The sequence below is a fragment of the Idiotropiscis lumnitzeri genome, chromosome 21 (genome assembly GCF_059441095.1).
Source record: "Idiotropiscis lumnitzeri isolate Australia: NSW breed Sydney's pygmy pipehorse chromosome 21, RoL_Ilum_1.0, whole genome shotgun sequence".
NCBI lineage: Eukaryota > Metazoa > Chordata > Actinopteri > Syngnathiformes > Syngnathidae > Idiotropiscis > Idiotropiscis lumnitzeri.
This window is the reverse complement of record NC_142411.1, coordinates 5,996,234-6,017,963: the sequence shown is the minus strand read 5'-3', so window position 1 is coordinate 6,017,963 and position 21,730 is coordinate 5,996,234. Positions and strand designations below refer to the sequence as shown.

The following is a 21,730-nucleotide window of genomic DNA, read 5'->3' as shown; positions in this document are numbered from 1 at the left end:
TTGATCACATGCATGGAGAGGAGAACTTCCCTTTTGCACTCAAACCCCATCTAGAAACTGAAAAAAAAAAACATCGAGCGAGTCTTTTCCCCGATTAGGGGCTTTTTTAGTAATATAACCTGTAAGGTGTTTGCTGGGTCATAAAAAGTCTCTCATGGGGAGACATGATGCATTATTTTCCCACAACTGTTTTTTCAACATGTCACTGATAAAAAAAACAAACTCAGACGGAGAGGTTTTTTTTACGGTTTAAAAAAAAATATTGAACGATTTTTTCAGTCAGTGGAGTTGCTTGAAAGTGGCTGTGAATCTTCAGCCAGTACAATTGATCAAGTCTTCGGCCTACCAACTTGGTGTTGCATTTTAAAGAGATCAAGATAACAAAACAATTACTCGGTTACTTAATTTCACACTTGATTGATTTTTTGACATTTTCTTCACACTTTAAAACAGTTTCCAGGTTTGATTAAGTCCTCAGATTTTTCAAATAGGATAATACAATCCAAATTTTTAAAGAATTATATACGGTATGATTAGGATTCCTGGGTTAAATGGGGGGTAAGGACACTCACACACAGAAATTTCACAAAGAACTTCATTAAAATGTATAAATATTCTTTCAATGCAACATTAAAATCAGTAGGTATGTTACATTAATTCAAGAGATCTTCCAGGGTGTGACAAAAAAAAGTGACAATAATAACATCCGATAGACACATTTCTACTGCAAAAATATCTAAACATTTTTTTCTTTGTTTTCATACCCCGTTCTCTCCAAGGCTTTTTTTTTTCAAATATAGCAAAATATACGTCCATAAGAAGCATCGGTGCGGACCGCTGTCTGCTTTCGTTCTGACTTTCAACACTTCCTGTGTGACATGACAAAATAATCTAATCTCTCATCCTCTCAGCTGCTTTACCACACAAGATGGCGGCCGTGAAACAAGAGCGTTGGGTGAGGTGGGGAATGAGACTTCTTTTTGGCTTCCGACACCAAGGGGGAAAAACTGAAAGTATATATATTGGATTTTTTTTTTTTTAATGATTAATTTGGGGATTTTATTTTTGTGTATTTTGTTTTTCGACTGTTTTATTCATTAAAGTTTGTGTTTGCCACTTGGGAGTAAGACCACAACCGATTCGCATTTTGTTTGTCTGATCGTACAGCCGCAGAGCAAACCGCAAACCCTGTAAAGTGAATTCAGAGAGTTGTTTCTTAATACAATTCACATGTTTAAAGATAATTGCTGTAAACATGCAAAGACTGACAACTACATAACACTCCATGGTGGATTTCATTTTTTGGGGTGGGGAAGTACATAAAATAGCAAACTTGATCGTCTTCGTTCTCAATAGTGGCGCAGTTGCTACATGCAGCTAGCTCGCTACTGCACTGCCTCTTGTCTACACCCCCCCTCCAAAAAAAAATTATCTTCCCTTTGAATAGACTGCTGGTGTGACCACTTTAGAGTGCCTCGTTGTCTGCCATGAGTGTGCGCACATCACGCAGAGAAATGCGGAAGAGTGAGGATGGGGACAGCACACTTTTCATGATTTTGAAGCCACAGTAGTCAGTCAGTCAAATTTGTTTGATTAAAAAAAAAAATCGCACTTGAACGGCCATAAAAACATGCCAATGATTATTTTGCTCGTTGTTTGGTATATTCATGCTTTTTAAATTTTTTTGTTTGTTTAAATAATGGCTGACATACCCACCGACTTCATTGAGGCAAGGCGTCTTTTAAAGCGGAAGCCTCTTTTTGATTTTTTTTTTTTTAAAAAATCATATAAATTAAAACTATTTCAAATCAATCAATTTCCATCCATCAAAGCAGATCATCAATTCCACAAAGCATGCCCCCCCCCAATAAGTTAAATTGACCACTATACAGTTGACTCCATTTAAATATCCTTACCTTAAATATAATTAATACAGATCTTGCAAAAATACTACACTATGTGTCTAATCAAACAGTGCTGGGATTAAATATGTACACTTTGTTTTTTTTTTTTTGTGTTTTTTTATAAGGGGACTTTAACGGAAAATGTAAATGAAATTAAATACGATTAAGTTGCTTTAAAAACCCAGAGGGGAAAATGAACAATTTATCTAAAATATATTGCATGTGCTTGCAAAGTAACTTCAAATCTTCCAAATTAATTAGGGCGTCATTACGATCAATACAAAACGTGTTCAAGCTATGATTGGGGCCGGATGTTTGGATTCATGCACCCTCCGACACACAACGATGGCTTTCTCTTTTATGCATAAATAGATGGATACATAAATATTCATAAGGAATGGCTTTAGTCATATACTGCAAGACTACTTCTACTCAACCTCTTCACAAGTCAAGTCATGGATAATATTCTTGTTGATATTGACAGAAGCAGACATCTTTACAACTTCTCTCTTCCGGCCCCACTCTAATAAAATATGAAGGAATGATTTAGTGCAATTTTAACAAGGCTATCTAACCAGATGCTAAAGCTAAAAAGACAAAAATGAATTGAACCATCGGGTGACACATTTCCGTCATCAAATTTGACCCATTATCACGTTCAAGAATAAAAATGAAGCCATGTGGTTTAAAGCTGTAAAATTGGTTTGCATTTCCGGCTCACGTTGATGCAACTGAATTTTAGCTTTGTCGTCAACTGCCCAGATTTCACGCAGAGTAAATTAAAAAAAAAAAAAAAAAGACGGTTGCCACTCAACCCTGCACATTGGGCGGTTTAGCAAAATGAGTCCTTCCGAGGTGAACTATGAATATATTTTTTTAAGATGTCACCGTTTGGCAAAACTGCGAGGAAAATTTGGAATCGCTGCAAAACCAGTAGACGAGTTGGAGACACTTGCTAAATCCGCACATTGAGCAAGTGTTAAGGGGACTTCTGCCGCATCGCGCAGGGTGTGGTGCACCTAAGCTCTTTCCCTATTGGACCCTTCTAACGGGAAAAAAAAATGGAGATGGTAGTTGAAGCTAGAGAGACATGTTGAGTGGACTTTGGTCTGACATGTAGATTGTGTTGAGCGACATTCTGGAAAAAAGATAAAAACAACCGTCAGAAAGAGTGAGCTGCATCGAGAGATTGGCTTCCTGTGAAAAGCTGCTTTTGTTTGGTGTGATTGCCTGAAAGCCTCTCTGGAAAGAAAAAAAAAACGCACATATCACAAATTCCCACATTTATCCGCACTGACAACACTTGCATTCTGTCACACACACTCACACACACGCGCAGCCAACTGTCCATTTTCTCCTCCTTCAGTGGAGGTTCCGTGTTGGAATCTTCGCCACTGGCTTACAAACGGAACAAACATGGTGCTAAGGTGCTTTTGTGGGGGGGACATGTGAGAGACAGTCGCCCAGATAAGCATGCCTGGCAGGCAAAGGGTGAGGGCGGAGGGAGGAGGAAGCGGAAAAATCGGATTTGATGGAAGTGGAAAATACAAGCGAGCTGACCGAGACATTGTACAATGATTTGACTGTAACCTCTTCAGCCGGCTAAAGGCCTCGGTGCCTTTTCACGCACGCAACATCAATCAGTCAGCGGGGTGAAAAAAAACAACAAAAAAAAAAACACTTTGTGGCCACTTAAATGTTGCAAATTGAAACTAGTATTTTGTTAAGCTCCTTCAAATTGCCATCCCATTTCGCTGACCTTACCGCCATTCACGAGTGCCGCAACACCCCAAAATCGCCGCAACGGCGATGTCATAGCACCAACATCATCAACGTGAGCAATCTCGCCATACCATAAACGTAGAACTACAACGGCAAAGTGGCTGCAACGCCAATGTTGCCAGAATGTTCACATCTGTCATGACTAGGCATGGGCCGGTCGCCAGTTTCAAAACCGCTAAAAACTTTCCATCAGGAGTCAGAACATTTTTTTTTTTTTTTTTTGCAAGGTGGCATGACCCCTCCCACACTATTGTTGGCGTGAAACTCCCAACGACTTTTCCAGATGTCAAAAAACTCGGTAGGGGTACCATAGCTCGGAAGAGGAAGGATATGCAAAAGATGTTTATGAAAGCAATACTTCCGATACGATATCACGTTTACTCTTCGACAAATTCCAGGTAACGTCGCTATATTAATATAACGACATCTTGAATTAAACGTTTGCAACCAGCGACGACAGTTAGCGTAATTGTTGAGATAAGTACATTAGATTCGCTAACGAAGCAGCTCACTAGCATGGCTAACATTAGCTCGTTTCCACTCAGACGTTTCGTCGCTAAGTGAAAAAGAAGAAAAGTAGCTTCTCTTTTGATGAAACATAAGTACTTTTTTCTGATTTTATTTTGAAAAAAAAAAAATCTTTTGAAGTTTACTAATGTACCTACAAATTGTGCTAAATTGAATTTTTTTTTTTTTTTTTTTTTTGCCCAAACATTTCAAAATAATACATTCAAGAGCTGTAATTGCAATACTAACGTGACCAACGTACCCTTGGGCAAGACACAAAACCTTGTGGCACCATCCCATGCATTGGCGTACGAATGCGTGCGTGAATGAGAAAATGCGAGCCTCCGTGAACCACTTTGGGCAACGTGATGATGTCGTTAAAGCGCTATATAAGTGCATTACATGAACCCTCTTGCAATTTTTTTGCTTTTCATGATCACACCATCTGAATCTGAAACTGACCCATGCCTAGTTCTGACAATTTACCGCCACACACACACACACAACGCCGCCATGCAATGTTGCCAGTCCCCTTTTTCTACTGCAGGTTCTTGAGTATTCGTCCGTAGCGGAAGTCGTAGACGTGTCGGCAGAGGTAGACCAGCTCGGGGTCCACATCTGTGGGCACACAGCGGTGGGAAGGTGGGTCAAACTCCGGGCAGCAGGGCACAACGCCGCTGGGTTGGGCGCCTTCGGAATGACGCTTCATCAAGGCACAATATCTGCAGTCACAAAAACAAACAGATATTATTCTCGCCTTCGCAGATTCAATTTATGGACAAATGTATCGGGACAGCCTAATTAAAAAAAAAAAAAAAAGATCGTGCATCAGGACCAGACGATCGGGCGTCTGCCGACTCGTCAAAACGTATCCAATTACACTTTTAAGGACCTGATTTTGTACACTAGGCGAGAAAGATGAGCTTACATCAAAGTCCCACAAAGTTGCAAGCATATAATTATCCATCATGATTTATTCATCGTATATGTAAATGAAAATTTTGGCAGTCAAATTCTACTTTTTCCCCACATTGCGACTCATCAAGACGTGATGGTGGTCCCTCACCGACAGTACTGGGCTAGCGGGAGGACGTAGCATCTGTCTTCAATGCAGGCTACGCTGTTCTCGTCCTGATGTCGAGAGGCAAAGATCTCGTTCTGAAAAGGAGAAATCGTTTTTAATTCCTCACTTTTGCACCGCTTTGTTTTGAGGAGTTGTAGTTTCACCTCGCAGTGTGTGCTGGGGTCTCGGCCACCCTGTGTGTGCTCTGGTCTGTAGTACCAGAAAAGACTCATCATCAGCTCCCCTAAAGCAACCAATTAAAAAAAAATAAATAAATAAAAAAAATCATATACGTCAGGAACCTTGACATTGCATCTGTCAAGCGTTAGTCCCCTACGTACCGGTTTTGGGATCCTCCCACAGGGCTGAGATCTTGGCCACATAAGGCAAGGACTTCTTCCTCGGGCCCGAGCGGAGGAGTACTGTGTCTCGGACGCGGATCACCTCGCCATCCCTCTCCACGCCCTCGTAGCACTGCCTGAGTGCTGTCTCGTCCTCCCCCTGGCATCACAAAACAGAAATCTTCATTCCTCGATTTCCCTAAAGACAAGATTACCATTTTTTTTTTTTTTAATTCTCACCGCAATGAAAACCTCCTTCCCTGTGGGGACACCCACAGGCCGCCATCCATTGGTGGCACGTCTGCGACTGATTCGCTTTTGTTGCGGGGACTGAGGCCTGGCACTTTGGTTTCCGTCGGAGGCGCCGGACGGATGGTTGACCGTCGCTTTTAGCCGGGCCCGAGGTGGCAGCTGATGCTGCTCATGACCCGACAGTGGGGTGAGCAGGTGGGGGTTAGTAGTCTGGGTGGAAGTGGGCACGCTAGATAAAGGGCAGCTGGAGAGAGGCAAGGATGGCGGCACCAGAATGGAGGGGTTGTGTTCCCCTTGAGGGGACGTGTAAGTCTCTGGAAAATAGAAAATGCGGCAGTGTCATACAAATAAGATTCCAAACAAGATTATTCTAGTCTTAATAAAATCTGTCACATGATTATAAAATACTCCAAGAATCAAGAACTACGTCAGACCTGGCCTTGCTGATGTGTATTGAGGACAACTTATGCAAATGAGCAACCACTGCCCCATTCTACAAGGCACTCAACTTCTAAGCCAATGGTGAATCCAGCTTTTGTTGCCATGACAACTTGGAGCGGAACCTGAGTCTTGCACCTACATTACCTTGGCTTCTAATGACAAGAGCAAAATCCAAAGTAAAGAGAAAAAGTGAGCGCTCAAGGACGGTGAAATATTTTTCACTCATGGAGGGAGCACACCTTACGCTATACTCTGTGTATGTGGCGCAGGGACGTCGCAAAAAACACAAATACCTCGCCACCATCACATCAACAACTCCTGAGCAATCATGTCCTCTTTACTCCTTATTCTTTATTTCTTTTTCTATTTTACAGGAGGCAAACACTGTTGGTTCATGTCAATCTGTACAACCAGCAAAACTAATTGCAGCTCTGCTTACCTTTTGGCTTTCACATGATAGCAACAATGTCACATCCACGGGAATGTGGGTGATCAGGAGATCAGTTGATAACAAATCTTGTCTGCAACAAACAGCTAGCATAGCATTGGAGAAATCAGCCCTGAGGCTTAAGTTCATTTCCCACCAACCTGTTTTGATGCCATGTGAGCATCCAGTGCACCCCGTGTTGAAAGAGCACCCACTGCTGGTGACAGGCGGCATAGCTCTGCAGGTGTAACTGCCCATACCGCAGGCGTTGCCGTAACATGGTGACGCCACAGAGTTGCAGCAGGCCGGGTGAGGCATGCCTGAGGTGTGGGTGACACGCGGGCCGGGCAGCGACTTAGAACCCATCATCCGGTTGGGGCACAAGGCAGGCGGCGCAAAGTTCAGAGGCCGTGGGGTGAGCGTGGGCGACGTCGGCGTGTGAGGCGGCGGCGGGTGTGGGGTGATGTGAACGTAGTAACATAGGCAGGGATGGGGGCTGAGGGTGAGCGCCGGGTGAGAGTGTGTCAGTGACGGCGTGGTCACCAGGCACTCGCGTTTGACGGGCGCGTCGCCCGAGCCCATGGAGCCTTGGTTGCCGGACTCAGGGTGGCCCAGGAAGAAGGCCAGGCGGTGGCAGTACTCCACGGAGCCCTCGGGGGGGCAGCAGTAGCAGGGGCTCAGCTCAGTTTCCAGCTGTTCTTCCTTCACGTTCTTCAGGGAGTAGCCTAACATGCTGCGGGACTGGTAGCCTGGTTTGGCCAGAGCGTGGGTGCCAGACTCCCACTCCACTTTCGGCTCAAAGTCGGCCTTCTCCTTACAGGCTCCGCAACAATAGTGCATCTGGGAAGCCTTCACGGGAGCCTCTTTTTGCTTCTGAGAACGCTCTTTGTGTTTTACTCTGGGGGGCTGTTTTTGAGTCAGGATCGCGGCAGGGGTCTTGCAGTCTGACATTGTTGTTGTGGTGGATACAGTCTTGACTCGCTGTTTGGACACTGCAGACGAGCTGGTCAACTTCAATAAGGCGGCGGCGTTGAGTCCAGCCAGTCGCCTCGGTGTGGGCACATCCAGAATTTCCAAACTCAAGGACCGATTATCGTCTACTCTGGTGGTCCTGGCTTTCTTGGCATTCTTGGGGATTTGGTCAAATGGTTTAGAGACAACCCCTCGAGAGGCTTTTGGAGGTGTCGCTTCGTCCGGGCAAGCGGCTTTGTTGATGGGTTCCTCCTGGTGTCTTTTGGCCAACTTGGCGGCCACTTGGAGGTCTGTCGCTCTTTCCAGGAGCAGAGTGTTGACGGCCTCTGCGTTTAGGGAGGCCATGCGTCGCTTGCGTGGTTGCGACACGTGAGCGCTTAGAAGCATTGATTTCACCTTCGATGGCAACTTGGCCTCGCCGAGCTTCTCTTTCCTGGATTTGGCTTTGAGAGATCTCTCTTCAGCTTTCTTTCTGATGCTTTCCTCCAACCTTGTGAGGAGGACATGGCAGCTAAGGCCCTCTCCGAGCCTCCCTCGCAGAGGATACAATTTCCTGTCCCACTTCTTCTCCTCCGCTTTATTGGACCTCTTCTCCTTCATCGCCTTGTCATTTTTCTCTCGCCGCATGACCTCGCCAATCTTCTTCGTCCGGCCGAAGCGGAGGGCGCGCTCAGCCTGCTCCCCGCCCATGGTGCCGCCGTGTGGCCGCAGAGGATGACGGTCCCAGCGGGAACCTTTCTGCCGGGTGTGGGTCATCACATGCTTCTGGAGGCGGCCTAGGGGGCGGAGAGGGGGTGGGGGGGGGGATGTGCGACAGCATGACAGCAAAGTGGTCAAAATTGAGGAGAATAACATTGTCAAAGCTTCTTCAGGCTCATTAATGCTCGATGTAGATTGAGGTACGCGCAAGATGCTAATTGGGCCGAAACTAATCCTTTTCACATTGTTTTGTGTATGAGCAGAAAGCAGTCCAGTGGAAGGCAATCACAGATTCGATTGTGTTGAACATTGCGGAAAACATGGTGCCCATTTTTACGTTGCAAAAGCAATGATTAATTCACATTGGAATCTTTTGACCCAAAGTATATGATTCAACGTAGCCAAGGGCTGATTAGCGGCTTGACAGTTTACCGTGAGTTTAAAAAGTCAATTACTGTTTGTCATCAGTTAAGAGCAAATTTTTTTTATTTTTTTTATTTTTTAGAAGACTTCCAAGCAGGACAAAATATTATTGGCTGCTTGCAGAGTTGAGCAAGCAAGCTTCCTCTCTGAAGCCAATTGCCCTCAATTAACTTTTTTTTCCCACCTTCTTAGCGAGCACAGAGGGGAGGGGTGAGCAGTTTCACACGAAGGAGGAGGGAGGGCGCAGGATGAAAGACACGCTGTGAAAACATGGATGCCTTTTTTTTTGCAGAGCAAAATTGCTGACCAGTATGTTCACATTTATTTATTTAAGTATGTCTGTGTTCTGTATCAAATATTCAAAATCTTTTTTTTTTTTGTAATTAAATAGATTGTGGTCAATGGAGATTTTTTTTTAATTTACACAAATATTTCCCAAAATATTTATTTTTGCTGCAAATTTAATACTGTGATACCACGATATTTTTGCGCACCGTTCTAATGCCGTCATGAGTAAAGAGTTTGAGAGTAAAAGCATATTTTTAATTCATCTGTAAAGAATTGTGTTTCTCCTTCTATGGAAGGTGATGAAAGTTAACACGGTGTTGATTGTTTCAATTGCACAAAAAAAGAAATATCAATTAGACATACCAAGGGGGGGTAAAAAATAAAATCCGCCATGGCCTTGAGATGCTAAACAGACTTTACAGATCACCACCTTCTTCTCAATAAGAACATAATCACTAATATGTGTCATGCCATTAGCGTTGGCTAATTCCCACTGCCCAAGTTTAGCGATACAGCAGATGTTAAATGGGTTGGGCAATGGGCCAAAGCTGCGCTCCGGAGCAGGGCTGATGTTAAGCGGGGCATCGAGTCGTGACCGTTAACATTATCCTTACGCGCTTTTCTCGTTCTTGACTTAAATGCACGAGATCCAAAGAAGTGAGGACTGACAAAAGCCTTTGATTTACATTTGAATGAGTCATAATAATGGTGTGTGCGTGAGGGTGTGTGGGTGTGTGTGTGGTTTTACTTCACCACCACAAAGCCAAATTATTAAAACCAAGTCCAGTCAACAAACAAAGCTCCTCATCACGCTTTATGTGTCAAAAAACAGAAATGAATTAACGTCACAACCTGAGCTTGCGAAAAAGACAGAGGTTCTGTGCCACAAGCTCGCGGGGATGACTCACTAAACTGATCGGGAACGTCATTAAAAAAATAGTGTCCTGACATATTCATTTGAGTCACAGTGCCACATGGAGACAAAAGTATTGGGACATATCTCTTCACCGGCTATCCATTTTCAAAAGCGCTCGTCTTTATGAGAATCGCGGGTGATCTTGAGACTATTCCAGTGGAAATATCTTTGATTTCACTTTACAGGGGTCTTTACCAAAATGTCTATGCTAATGATTTCCCTTTGAACCTGCATGCTTGAAACGGCAGAGGCCACCTAATCAAGGCCTGCCGAGCCGCTTCACGCGGCATTAACAGCCCAAGACACAGCTGATAGCGTGGAAGAAAGGAAACCCGTGCAGATGCGCTCCCACAAATAGATGAGGGACGGACAACAAATTTAATAACAACCCAGGAGGGAAGATGCTTTGCAGTAATAACACTAAAAAGTGTTCTTTTATTTTATAGGGACTATTTGACCCTGGAATGGCTTGTTTTTTTTTATTTTAAATTATATATATTTGGGTGTAGTTGAGGACCATTGAAATGCATTAGGAAAAAAATAATTAAACCAAGAAACTTCACCCCAAAATGCTGAAAAATATTCAATAAATGAAAAAAAACAAAATTATTAATAACATTGGAAAAACTGCAACTATATATAATAATAATAATAATAATAATAATATTCCCTTTATTAGTCCCACAATGGGGAAATTTGAGATTCGAACCCAGGCCTCCTGGGGAGACTGGGTCCTGAACGCGGCGCCTTAGACCACTCGGCCATATGCGAGTAAACCTTGCATTATAATTAATTGCAGTACAGAACATGGAGTGTCTTCCAAGACCATCAATTGGCAAATTACGACATTGCCATTGATCACACATTTTGCATGAAAATGTCAAATATCTGCTGATTTCTGATATCTGAAGTATTAAACGGGTTGTGCTTCATGGTGAAATTATGGCAGCACCTTCTGGTGACACAAACCAATTGCTAGAAAGACAGATAGACAGACAGCCAGTGTTGGTGTGTTTGAGGTTCTGAGAGATATTTTAAAAAAGCTTGTAAAGAATTTGAACTTTCTTTCCCAAAGCGACCCCCCCCCACACACACACCCCCACCTCCACCCCCACACAGTTGCACCACAGGCAAACCCACATTTACTTTAAATGCATGCACAGATCCATACGTGCATGCATGCATGTATGTATACGTTGGAAGGATGGGATACAGAAAAGCCTGACGTAGCTTGCCCATGTGAATAGGCTCTAAATATGGGCTGGGGGAGGGAGGTGAGGTAATAAGAGAGATAAATGTGTGTGTGCGTGTACGCGTGAGCGTGCGTGTGTGAGAGTGAGTGTGCATATGCGTGCGTGTGCGCGCTACGCGGACAGAAGCAAAATAAAAGGCACCCCCCCCACCCCTCCCTCCGTTTCCGATCCGGTCACATTTTCTAACCGGATTCTTCATTAACGACACGGCGGCGGACACGATCGAGCGCCTCGCCAACCGAGCTGACAGCTCCGGCAGATTCCCTCGCTGCCTCCCTCCCCGCCTCGACAAATAAATAAGCCATTCTCAAAAAATTCTCTTCTGCTTTCTCACCGTCCGATCGGACCAAGTTGGCGACGACCGCGATCGAGGCGACAACTTACCGCCGCACTTCCTGCTGTTCGCCGGAGGGGAGGGAGGGAGGGAGGGAGGAGGGGAGCGAGGTGGAGGTGGGGGCGGGGGGCGTTGAGAGAGAGTGCGCGGGGGAACCGGACTGGCGCGATGATGGCACGGTCCCGGGAACTGGGAGAGCTGGGGAGGTGTCGAGGTGCACGTTGGCGCTGTGAACGCGTGCGCGTGGACGCGTGCTTGGTCTTCGAATGTTTCGCTTCCTGGTTGCGTGTTGGAGCAAACTATCTTAATTGACATCAGCACGTTTATTAAAAATATTGTTTTATTGTTGTCAGAACCATACAAAACTGTTAAATATTAACGTTGTGACAGTGAAACGTAAAAGAAATTCAAACGCAAACCAGTTTTGGAGCTTTTCACTTTGACAAGCAAAAAAAACGCGACATTTTAAATTATTCATAATTTAAAAAAAACATTGTTGTTGTTTTCTTAGACATACAAAACTGAGATAATTATTTTTACAGGTGAGTTTCTAAAATCAAACACAATCTCAATTTCGTGGCTTTAACTCCCAATAATCAGACAAAATATAACAGGTTATTCAAAAACATTTTTTAGGTAGTTGGAGGCATACAAAAAATGCTCAGATACCAATATTTGGAAATTAATAATGTACACAATGCAAACTCAATCCGAATTGAACTGTCAAAATTTTGCAGGTTTGTCAAATAGAAACAAATTTTTAGGATCTAAACGAATAAAACATATATTATATAGGCTTGTGGCTTTCCCCAAATTAACAGGAAACATTTAGCATTTATTTTTCCAAAGAAAACATGGTTAAATATGACAATTTTAGATGTTGAATTTCCAATATCCAACACTAATTGTTACAGACACTAATTCGTGGAAAAGTAAAGGATTTCTAATTTCTAAAATTTCTAATCGGCAACCCATAATAAACAGAAAGCATACTGAATCTAAATTGAACCTTATACAATATATTATTTGTCTTGGATTCAACGGTGCTAAAAGGCAAACCGATGTCATAGCGCCAACTATTTGATCATGGAACGAATATTGGAACAATTGGTGGACTGTTTTGTACAGCAATAAAATCAATAATCAATCTGGCTCTTTTTACCACAAGCTGACCCAATCACTTCCGACGTTACAATACTGACTAATCATCATCATCATCATTTCACAACTACGTTAAAGCTCTTCAAGCGATGTTTTAAGTACCAATTTAACATTTACTGTAACAAGCGTAGAAAAAAAAAGACAGTTAAATTGCTTTTACAGCCACATTCATCAGAAAAATTAAAGCAAACGTAATGAAGCGAGAAGGAAAAGACCAGAAGATGAGCTCAGTTCCAAGATGTTTCTGTGGGTGTTCTCTTGTTTTGGCTACAGAGGAAGCACATGGTTGGTCGCTACGAGCCTGCCAAAAACAATCCATCTTTGCGAGGAAACTAAAAGTATAAATTCAAATATGAAAAAAAACAAAAAAAAAAAACAATATTCAGCATTTCCTAGATCAGGTGCTCAGGTGCCAGTCGTGGAAATCGCATGTTGGTGGTCTATCCACATTTTTTTCCAATATTTTTTGATGATTACATTAAAAAAAATCCCCCACAATGAATTAATATTGGACGTCGCCCCCCCCACAAATGGTGGCGGTCCACTTTATTTTGATATAATAAAGAGACGGAGTGCAACTGCGTCTGTTAATGACCGGCCCGTCACTCGCTCATTCAGCGACTCATTAGTGTTCTACACTGGCAGAGGTCCACTGATAATTGCTCCGGCTCAATTCTAAGTATTGCTTATTGAGCTTAATATAACAGGTGCCACTAATTAAAATGCTGGCGTGTGAAATTTATGACTCTTAGGTAGAGGGGAGGAGGGGAGTGGTTGGGCCCATAGACTTACTGCGGCATGTTGGTAATGTAAAAAAAAAAATTCTCTAGTTCTTCTTACAATCCTTGGTATCTCTTCATGGTCGCAAATGTTATTACCGCATTTTTACAGATTCCAATACTTTTTGATTGCATTCTTTCTGGGAAAAGGAATTTTGGTGATTTTGTTTATGAGGGGGGGGGGTGAAATTGATTAATTGCATTCCCATTAATTTCAGTGGGGAAAGACTATTTGAGATATGAGTGTTTTGAGATAAGGAATGAATACAACTTTTATCCCGAGGCACCACTATACATGTAAAAAACATTTATTATTTTTTGTTGTTTACAATAAATCAATTAAACAATTATTTGGTAAGTAATTTTCATGAAAATGACTAAACTACCTCTAGAAATATTACAGGACTCTTGATAATGCAAATGCTCCTCGGGCTGAATTTAAGATCAGAATGGGTGCGTCTCATATTTAATTATGATCTTAACAGTGGATCTGTATGTATTTAAAACAAATCTGTATATTGATTTTTACATTCAGAGGAGAGAGATTTTCCATCATCACCTTGTAAATAAAGGCAAGTGAATCATGTCAACCCCCCCCCCCCCCCCCACCATAAAAACACCTCGAGCACTGTATGCGCTCACCATCTGATTTATCAGTGATGTCATGATGCCATCATTGCACACATGACCTAATTGTCAACTAGAAGCGTTTATGGGTTAGGGAGCGGGGTAATTTATTTTGTCTATAAGTGTACGCAACCACGTACACGAGCTTTAAATTCATATCGGAACATTTAAAATACTCATGGGGTCTCATGCGGTTTGTTGCAAGTTGTTCTGGCACCAGTCTACTGTTGTGCTTTCATGCGACCGTACGTTGTGTTTATGTTCCCACTCAGGCCCCCCACCAATTAAAATGAATAAATAGAAAATAAAGGTTAAAAAAGAATAAATAAATAAAAGGCTCCGGACATGACAAAAATAAAGCATCTTATGATGTTAAGTCACTGCCAGTAGGGAGTCCATTTATGAGCCTCCAGGTTTTTGATGGAACCCATAGGACTCATTATTGAGCGTGTGGCTCGTTTAGGATCAAGTATTGCTTATGTACTTGACCCCAAATTTAAGGTTGTGTAATTTCCTCAATTTGTAGTCACACAAACAGTTGGTAGATCAATCTACCAGTTGATACAATTGATACTTTGAGACAGTAATGCACTATGTTTTGGAGTCAGCCAATCCTCCATCAAGCGTCTCCAGTTGGTCCAAAATACTGCTGCTCGCCTCTTGACTGGTACTCGAAAGAGGGAACACATAACTCCTGCCGTCCATTCACTAGCTCCCTGTATATTTAAGAATGCTTTTTAAGAGCCCATTACTAAGTTTTTTTTCCAATAATATATTCTATGTGCCGCGACCTTCGTGAGGATAAGCGGATCAGATAATGGACGAATGCACCCTCAGTAGTCTAAATGTAGCATTCTGATTCATATGAATTAAGCGGCAAAATCCCCCCCTTTTTAATATATCTAGTGGGCGGCCATTTTGCCACTTGCTGTCGACTGAAAATGTCATCACAGTTGAGCAGGGATCAAGTAATGATCAATCAATCACAGCACACCTGTTTACGGAGTTTGATTTGACATTTGTAAACTGAGCCGCGATTGGTCATTACCTGAGCACCTGTGATGTCATTTTCAGTCGACAGTAAGTGGCAAAATGGCCGCCCCCTAGATGTATTAAAAAGGGTGGATTTTGCCGCTTAATTCATATTCAACAAACTAAATATTAATCAGAATGCCATGTGTAGACTGATGGGGGTGCATAGTGCATATAGTCAAGAAAATATTACTGCTGACGTCCCCTTTAAAGTGAACTGTCAAACATGACATTCAGGGCTTGGTGCTGGTGAGGCCACTTTAAGGTGGAGTTTGCAGTGACTTAACTCCTACACTGGAAAGTTCCAATGTTTTTCTATTTCTCCAACACTTAACTTTGACAGCATACGTATACATTTTTTGTACATTTACTGCATAATTCTGATGTTTTTTTGTTCCCTTAACGCTCGGGTTTTACAGCTTGCAACATAGTTGCACCTTTTTGGTCTTGGAAATGGTACAAATTGTAAGTCCCATTACAGCTCAAATGACTATTAACTTCTTATCTCGATTCCAATGTTTTTCCATTTTTCTACCCTTGACTTTCAGAGATTAGGAACCCACACGTGTTCCTTTTTGGTTCTGGAAAAAAGTCTAATAATGAATCCTATTGTAGCTTGACTCGAATACTACAAAATTGTGTCTGGTTTGTAGTTTTTACAGTCCACTTCTACACCATACCAGTACATTTTTAGCCCTTTAAAAAGGTGTAATAAATCCAATTATGTAGCTCAAGTAACATAAATAGCTTCCTGGATCCACAGTTTAAAAGTGCAGAAACCACCTCCACCCCGTTTATATCCTCGACACTGGAGCTTTACAGCACTTGGAACATTTTGGATCATGTAAAAAAGTCAAATGACATGAACATTTATTCAGATGGATTCCAAAGTATTTTCAGCATACGTGTACATTTTGTACATTTAAAAGATTCCCTTTTGTGTTTTTATACCCTTAACAGTTATGCTTGGAACGCACCAGAGCCTTTTTGAATGTGGAGAATGCTATAACTCGGTTTGAGTACCATGAATTATTGTTGGCAGAATTCCATTTTATTTGTCTATTTGTATACCCTTGACACTTGACTTTTACAGCACAACGGTACCTTGTGTGGCCAAGCAAAAGGTACAATAATTAGTCCTGTGGGCTGCACTATGGACTTCTGCTGCATTTCGGACAGAGTTTTATGGGATTGTACAGACTAATTAGCCACATTTCGCTCTATTACTACATTGTTTGTCTAGCACTTTACCGGCGGAGGAAAATGTGTGTGTGAAGCTGCTGCTGCTGCTGGTGGTGGTGGTGGTGGTTGGGGGGGGTGCACTGGGATAACAAACAAGTCCTAGACTACCACTCCCTGGGAATCTCCTTCCCCACCACGATTTGTAATTCATATAATGAATAAAATAACAGGATTATGTGTCTGAAAACGACCTCGAGCCACGACTTTGTTAAGAGGCCCGCGATGAGACGGGATAATACCGGAGGACTTACCGCGATGGAGTTGAGCCTCGCAGCCGTTTCAAGCTCACTGGTGCGGGGGTCCAGCCGGCCGGGGCACCGCTTCCCAATAATCCGATCCAACGAGTCCTCTCGCCGATCGATCGCTCGCTCTTTCGATCGATCGTTCCCACTCAGTTTTAACAACAACTCGGAGCTCCGCTCACCAGCGCCTCCACCACTTCCACCTCCCCGGAACCGCCAGCCCTGCTCGGCCAGCTCGGCTGGCTTGTAGCCGCTACACGGAGCCGAGTGCACGGAGCTTCTCGCTTGGCGCAGCCGCCTCCGGCCAGCGTGCGGAACAACAGCCCAGGCGGCAGACAGCGAAACAAACGAGGCTCGATCGGAATCCGAATGGAAAAGTCTGCAGGTTGCTGGACGATTCCTGGATTCTCTCCTAATGTTTAAAAAGAAGCGGAGGTGTCGAAGAGACGTCTACATCCTACTCGCGCGCGCTCTCGGAGCATGTGATGGCAACATGGTGAGCCTTTTAAAGGGGTATCCACGCGTGACTATATACCGTGGGGCAGGCGCACGTCGCGCACGCACGCGTAGTACACGTATGCGCGACCCGCCCTGGTAACTTTGCAGCAGGGGTCCACTGTGACGTCACTGGACACGAGCACCTGTGTGCTGTACTTTAACCACCTGAGTGACTGTTGCAATAAATTAAGCCTCCAGCCTTTTATTTGTGTTAAATTGGGGTGACATAAAGTCTGTGTGTGAATGTGAGTGACACTCTAATACATCCATGACCTCCTAACTCAAAACACACTTATCTCGTCAATCATATTTTCCCATTGAAATGAATGGAAACACTATTTCTCTGACCCAGACCCTCCCAAAAGAAAAAAAAAACACAAAAATTGTTGGAATGTGTGCCTGCTTCGGCCACCTGGCCGAAGTATAAAACAGACAAACACGTATACCGTTCAATGACCCGTCCCAACTCCTTTCAGCTCATCAGTACGGCACTCATATTTGTCATTCTTCACAGGGGATAAAGTCATCTGTCACTAATTTGTTTAAGCAAGACAATTTGCCCACAATTACAAAAACATAAAAACGCAACAACAGCTCTACAAAAATCTAAAACCTCGTTAATGTTACACTCCAAGAAGTCAAGCGCAGAGCCGCTTCAGAGGACCATGGAAATATGGGAGGGAAAAAAAGTTTAGAACGACAAAAAGAAGCTTGCATTCACACAACAAAGAAATCATTTTATTTCTCCAGGTTCTTGATTGATAATTATCGGAGTCTAAGCTGCCAAAAGCTGCATCGCCGACGTTTTACCCATTTACTGCCAGTGTAGGGCTTATCCTTAATCACACTCACAAACACAGACACGCTCACACTGTGGGATTCACCAGTAAGCTGATTCAGGATGCAGGGAGTTTAGTTGTGCTAACGAATAGACATGCACAAGTGGAGGAAAAAGAGACAAGCTGAAACATGAACTGGTCCTCTGTCAACATCACAAGACCCCTGTGTCCCATTATGGCATCTTCACTGTTATGCTCGTCATTCAGATTTCACATGATGGGGAAAGAAAAAGGGTGAAACCACTAAGGTCCAACACAATTTGTTCCTCCTCTGATTTGTTTTGATTTCAAAAACAAATTTCCAGCCCATAGAAAACCATAGAAATAATCCATTACCATGCTCTTACAAGTGTAAAAAAAACAAGCTATTGAATATAAAAAAAAAATATGTCTACCTTAACTTTTCTTAACAGGCCTTTAAATGTGCCTTCTTTTGTGTTGTGTCACCGACAATCGGGAAACAATAAAATGGCTTCTCATGACTTTTTAATTGGTGTTGCAAAACAAAACTACAACTCAAAGCCGAAGAAAAAGCAAAAATCTGAATTTAATCCTTTCATAGCCTTTGAACCAAATACCAAAAAAAATCAATACATTACCGTGGAACAGTTACACGACTTTGGTGTTTTTCCACTTCATAACAAATTGATTTAAGTTGCCACCACTGAAACAGACGTCCGAAATCGAAGTCTCCTGAAGATACGTAATGACTGAACCAGTGTACATAGAATAATGGTTACGCTAAGCCCCTCCCATCGCCATAAAGCGCTTTTGATGTGTTTTGCGTTTAATCATCAGGTTGCAGCTACTGACCGGGGACAGCACAAGTCAAATCCATGAAGCGATTGATTATCAAACTAAGCAAAATATACATTTGTAGGAACATATCCTAACATGTCATCACCCTAAATCTACCCTCGGATGAAGCTTTCATCTGTGGGTGACGTGTTTAAAAAGCTCAGAGGTGGAAATTTAATGACGCCCAGCCTTCAAATGTTTCCAGCGTGCTTTTTGTTTTGCTGTTTGTATAATGAGCACATTCAGTCCGCCAGTCGGCAAGCTCCCAGCATCTCTGAGGACTCCGTAGGAATTGTGTTTTGGGTCTCAGACAGACCGAGGCGGTTTCGTTCAAAACCTTGCCGCAATCTCGCTTAACTTCAATGATGTTTGAATTTTCTTTCCACCTCCTGGCTTTAAGAGTCTTCATCTCTTGCGTGGGCCTTGTGGGGAATGTCTTTCTCATCTTCTCCATCATTCAGACCAGGCTCTCCTCGGTCAAGACGTTTGAGTTGTTTCTTCTGGCACTGGCCTCGGCCAACTTGGAGGAAATTGTCATCGTCAACATCTATGACATTCTCATCCTTCAGAGTTCCGACGCCGTCTCGGACGCATGGCTGTGCCGCTTGTTGAAATTCTTGACGGTGTTGGGGGAAATCGGCAGCATCCTCTTCACCGTCCTCATCAGCGTCTATCGCTACCAGAAGCTCTGTGATGCCGACAAGAGGGTCCACCTTCCCGTCTACCTGGATAATATCCGTGCCGCTTGGACGGCAATTAGGCTTTGCATTGGAATCTCCATCCTCTTGAGTGCTCCCATTTTTGTCATGAACTTGCAAGGCCCGGCAGGGATTCTCATGGGGAACCATACACGGAACAACACGGGATGCCCCCCGGACTTCTTTCTATGCAGCAACGACCACTGTCCGACGATTAATCGTGTTTACAAATACAGTTTCATCCTGCTGTGCTACATGCTTCCTCTGGCTGTCGTCACGCTTACAAGTTGCCTCATCGTTGCCATGTTGCTCGGCCCGAGGACCACGGTGAAGCCCATCGCCAGTGTGAGTGGCTCAACCGCGAGCGAGAGAAGGCATAAAGTTCGAGGGCTCCACCGGAGCACCATTGCAATCCTGGCAGCAATGGTGTTGTTTCAGGTAGACTGGTCTCTCTATTTGGTTTTCCAAATGACTTTCAATGCCTCTGACTTTCCCTTTTGGGCCGAATTGGAGTTTTTTATTTCAACGTCCTACACATCCTTCAGCCCATATGTGTTTGGGATCGGAAAAAGTCTGTTCGTCATCAAGAACTTCTGCAAAAAGTAGTTTGATGTTGTTTCGTTCAGACTGTCATGAAAAAAAAACTGCCAACCCAACATTTGCATTCTGGGACAATAGTTAAGTTCCAAAATGACCCAAATTGTGGAAAGTGAATATAAATTCCTCTATTCACTTTTAATGTATAATAATATAATTATAACCATATTAGCATAATACTGCTAACCAACAACTAAACCAATATCTACTAGACAATAAAACAATGAACAATAACTTGACCAGCTTTGCTATCATGGTGGCGATGGTGTTGTTCCAAGTGTCCAGGACTATCTATCTGTGTTTGTATTTTATTTATTTTATGTTTTTAATTATTTATTATTAATTTTTATGCATTTGTGGTTTGTTAGTTAACAAGCTATTTTTTGGTTCACTGAGAATACCGTACAACCTTATGGATGGTATAAAAGCTCCAACTTGGCCGAAATCAAAAATTAAAAAAAAAAAAAAATTAAAAAGCATTTTATTCTTCTATATTGATTGTGTACTTTACAATAGAAATTGATTGTTTGGTATCAAATCTAACTGGCAATGCAGTTCAGTTCTATGCAAATGTCAAGCCTGCGTTTTTATGGTTTGATCCTCCTTCCGTTTCAATAAAAAGGGTACATTACAATCCTTGAGGCCCCCTGTCAAGGTTTATTGCAGGGTTTTTGTATCACACAAACATTCATTTTATCTGCCTAATAAATATTTAAGTGGCCACATTTCCATCTATCCATCCATCCATTATCTGAGCCGCTTTTTCTCACAAGGGTCGCGGGCATGCTGGAGCCTATCCCAGCCGGCTTCGGTCAGGTTGCCGACCCAATCGTCATTCTGAAAAAAAAAAAAAAGATTATTTGTTGGTTTCAGGAGTTGACAGGAAACAACACTGTCCACTGTCCGTTTCTGGAAAATGTGAATTTACTCGAATGGCCGGTGTATTTTCTGCCCGACAGAACAGTATCATAATGGAAGATTCCAGCACAGGTCCGACGCTCAGGCAAGCTCCTTGTACGGTAGATGCTAGTGAAAGCAAGGTTGTAAACTTTTCAAGATGATTCAGAAAAAGGTCTGGATCACTTGGCAGTGGCGTAAATGAATAGATGCCAATGGATAGTTTATGCATAGTGACAAATTTCAAATATATATTTCAACTTGATGCCTCAATGATAAAACAACAAAACAATCTGAACATTTTTTGTGCCATCAAAGGCATGTTTAAGCCATGAAAACATTGGTCAGACTTCAAATTTTGACAAAAGTGTTGCTCGCTTGAGTTTTTCACATTGCATTGGTCAGATATCAAGTTTTACTCATTTTAACATATTGGAATTCTTTCCCAAGTTACCTTTAGCTAGATCCAGTCTGTATCGCTATTTTATTGCAACAAAGCCACAAACATTGTTTTAAATCATCATCAGCCATTTTAAAATTGTGAAAATTATATGACTTGTGAAAAATACGTTATGTGTTAAACATGTTTTTATACGAAAGAATATCATATCTCAAATTGTCATGATATTGTAACAAACACTAAGGTCACAATCGGCTCTTTATTACTATTAAGAACAAAAAATTGTATTTATTACTTACATGAACTAAACTTGCTTAC

General features: G+C 42.5%; 2 protein-coding genes across 5 annotated transcripts; one reads left to right on the top strand and one right to left on the bottom strand.

The window, feature by feature from the left end:
* Positions 1-1,601: 1,601 nt before the first annotated feature.
* LOC148316695 (uncharacterized) lies at positions 1,602-17,153 on the bottom strand. 3 transcript variants are annotated; one of them, XM_088286683.1, is made up of 7 exons: positions 16,695-17,153; positions 6,879-8,465; positions 5,838-6,163; positions 5,598-5,757; positions 5,421-5,500; positions 5,260-5,351; positions 1,602-4,915 (listed from the first exon to the last, which is right to left on the bottom strand). In XM_088286683.1, the coding sequence occupies exons 2-7, from the start codon at positions 8,443-8,445 to the stop codon at positions 4,732-4,734; spliced, it is 2,409 nt and encodes an 802-aa protein (XP_088142809.1). In that variant the 5' UTR covers positions 8,446-8,465; positions 16,695-17,153; the 3' UTR covers positions 1,602-4,731. The 3 variants fall into 3 exon arrangements, with proteins under 3 accessions (XP_088142809.1, XP_088142811.1, XP_088142810.1); XM_088286685.1 differs by lacking the exon at positions 16,695-17,153 and adding an exon at positions 11,653-11,698; XM_088286684.1 differs by lacking the exon at positions 16,695-17,153 and adding an exon at positions 11,603-11,668.
* On the top strand, positions 16,712-20,124 carry ora6 (olfactory receptor class A related 6). Of its 2 annotated transcripts, XM_088286688.1 has the most exons (2): positions 16,712-17,181; positions 19,390-20,124. In XM_088286688.1, the coding sequence occupies exons 1-2, from the start codon at positions 17,101-17,103 to the stop codon at positions 20,122-20,124; spliced, it is 816 nt and encodes a 271-aa protein (XP_088142814.1). In that variant the 5' UTR covers positions 16,712-17,100. The 2 variants fall into 2 exon arrangements, with proteins under 2 accessions (XP_088142814.1, XP_088142813.1); XM_088286687.1 differs by lacking the exon at positions 16,712-17,181 and having other exon boundaries at positions 19,186-20,124.
* Positions 20,125-21,730: the final 1,606 nt, after the last annotated feature.

Bases quoted from the DNA above. Each gene is read 5' to 3' on its own strand.
- ora6 (XM_088286687.1), top strand. From the start codon at position 19,186: ATGTTTGAATTTTCTTTCCACCTCCTGGCTTTAAGAGTCTTCATCTCT.
- LOC148316695 (XM_088286683.1), bottom strand. From the start codon at position 8,445: ATGACCCACACCCGGCAGAAAGGTTCCCGCTGGGACCGTCATCCTCTG. The intron at 6,164-6,878 runs GTTGGTGGGAAA...TCTATTTTCCAG, and splicing joins CTCACATGGCATCAAAACAG to AGACTTACACGTCCCCTCAA. The intron at 5,501-5,597 runs GTACGTAGGGGA...TGGTTGCTTTAG, and splicing joins GTGGGAGGATCCCAAAACCG to GGGAGCTGATGATGAGTCTT.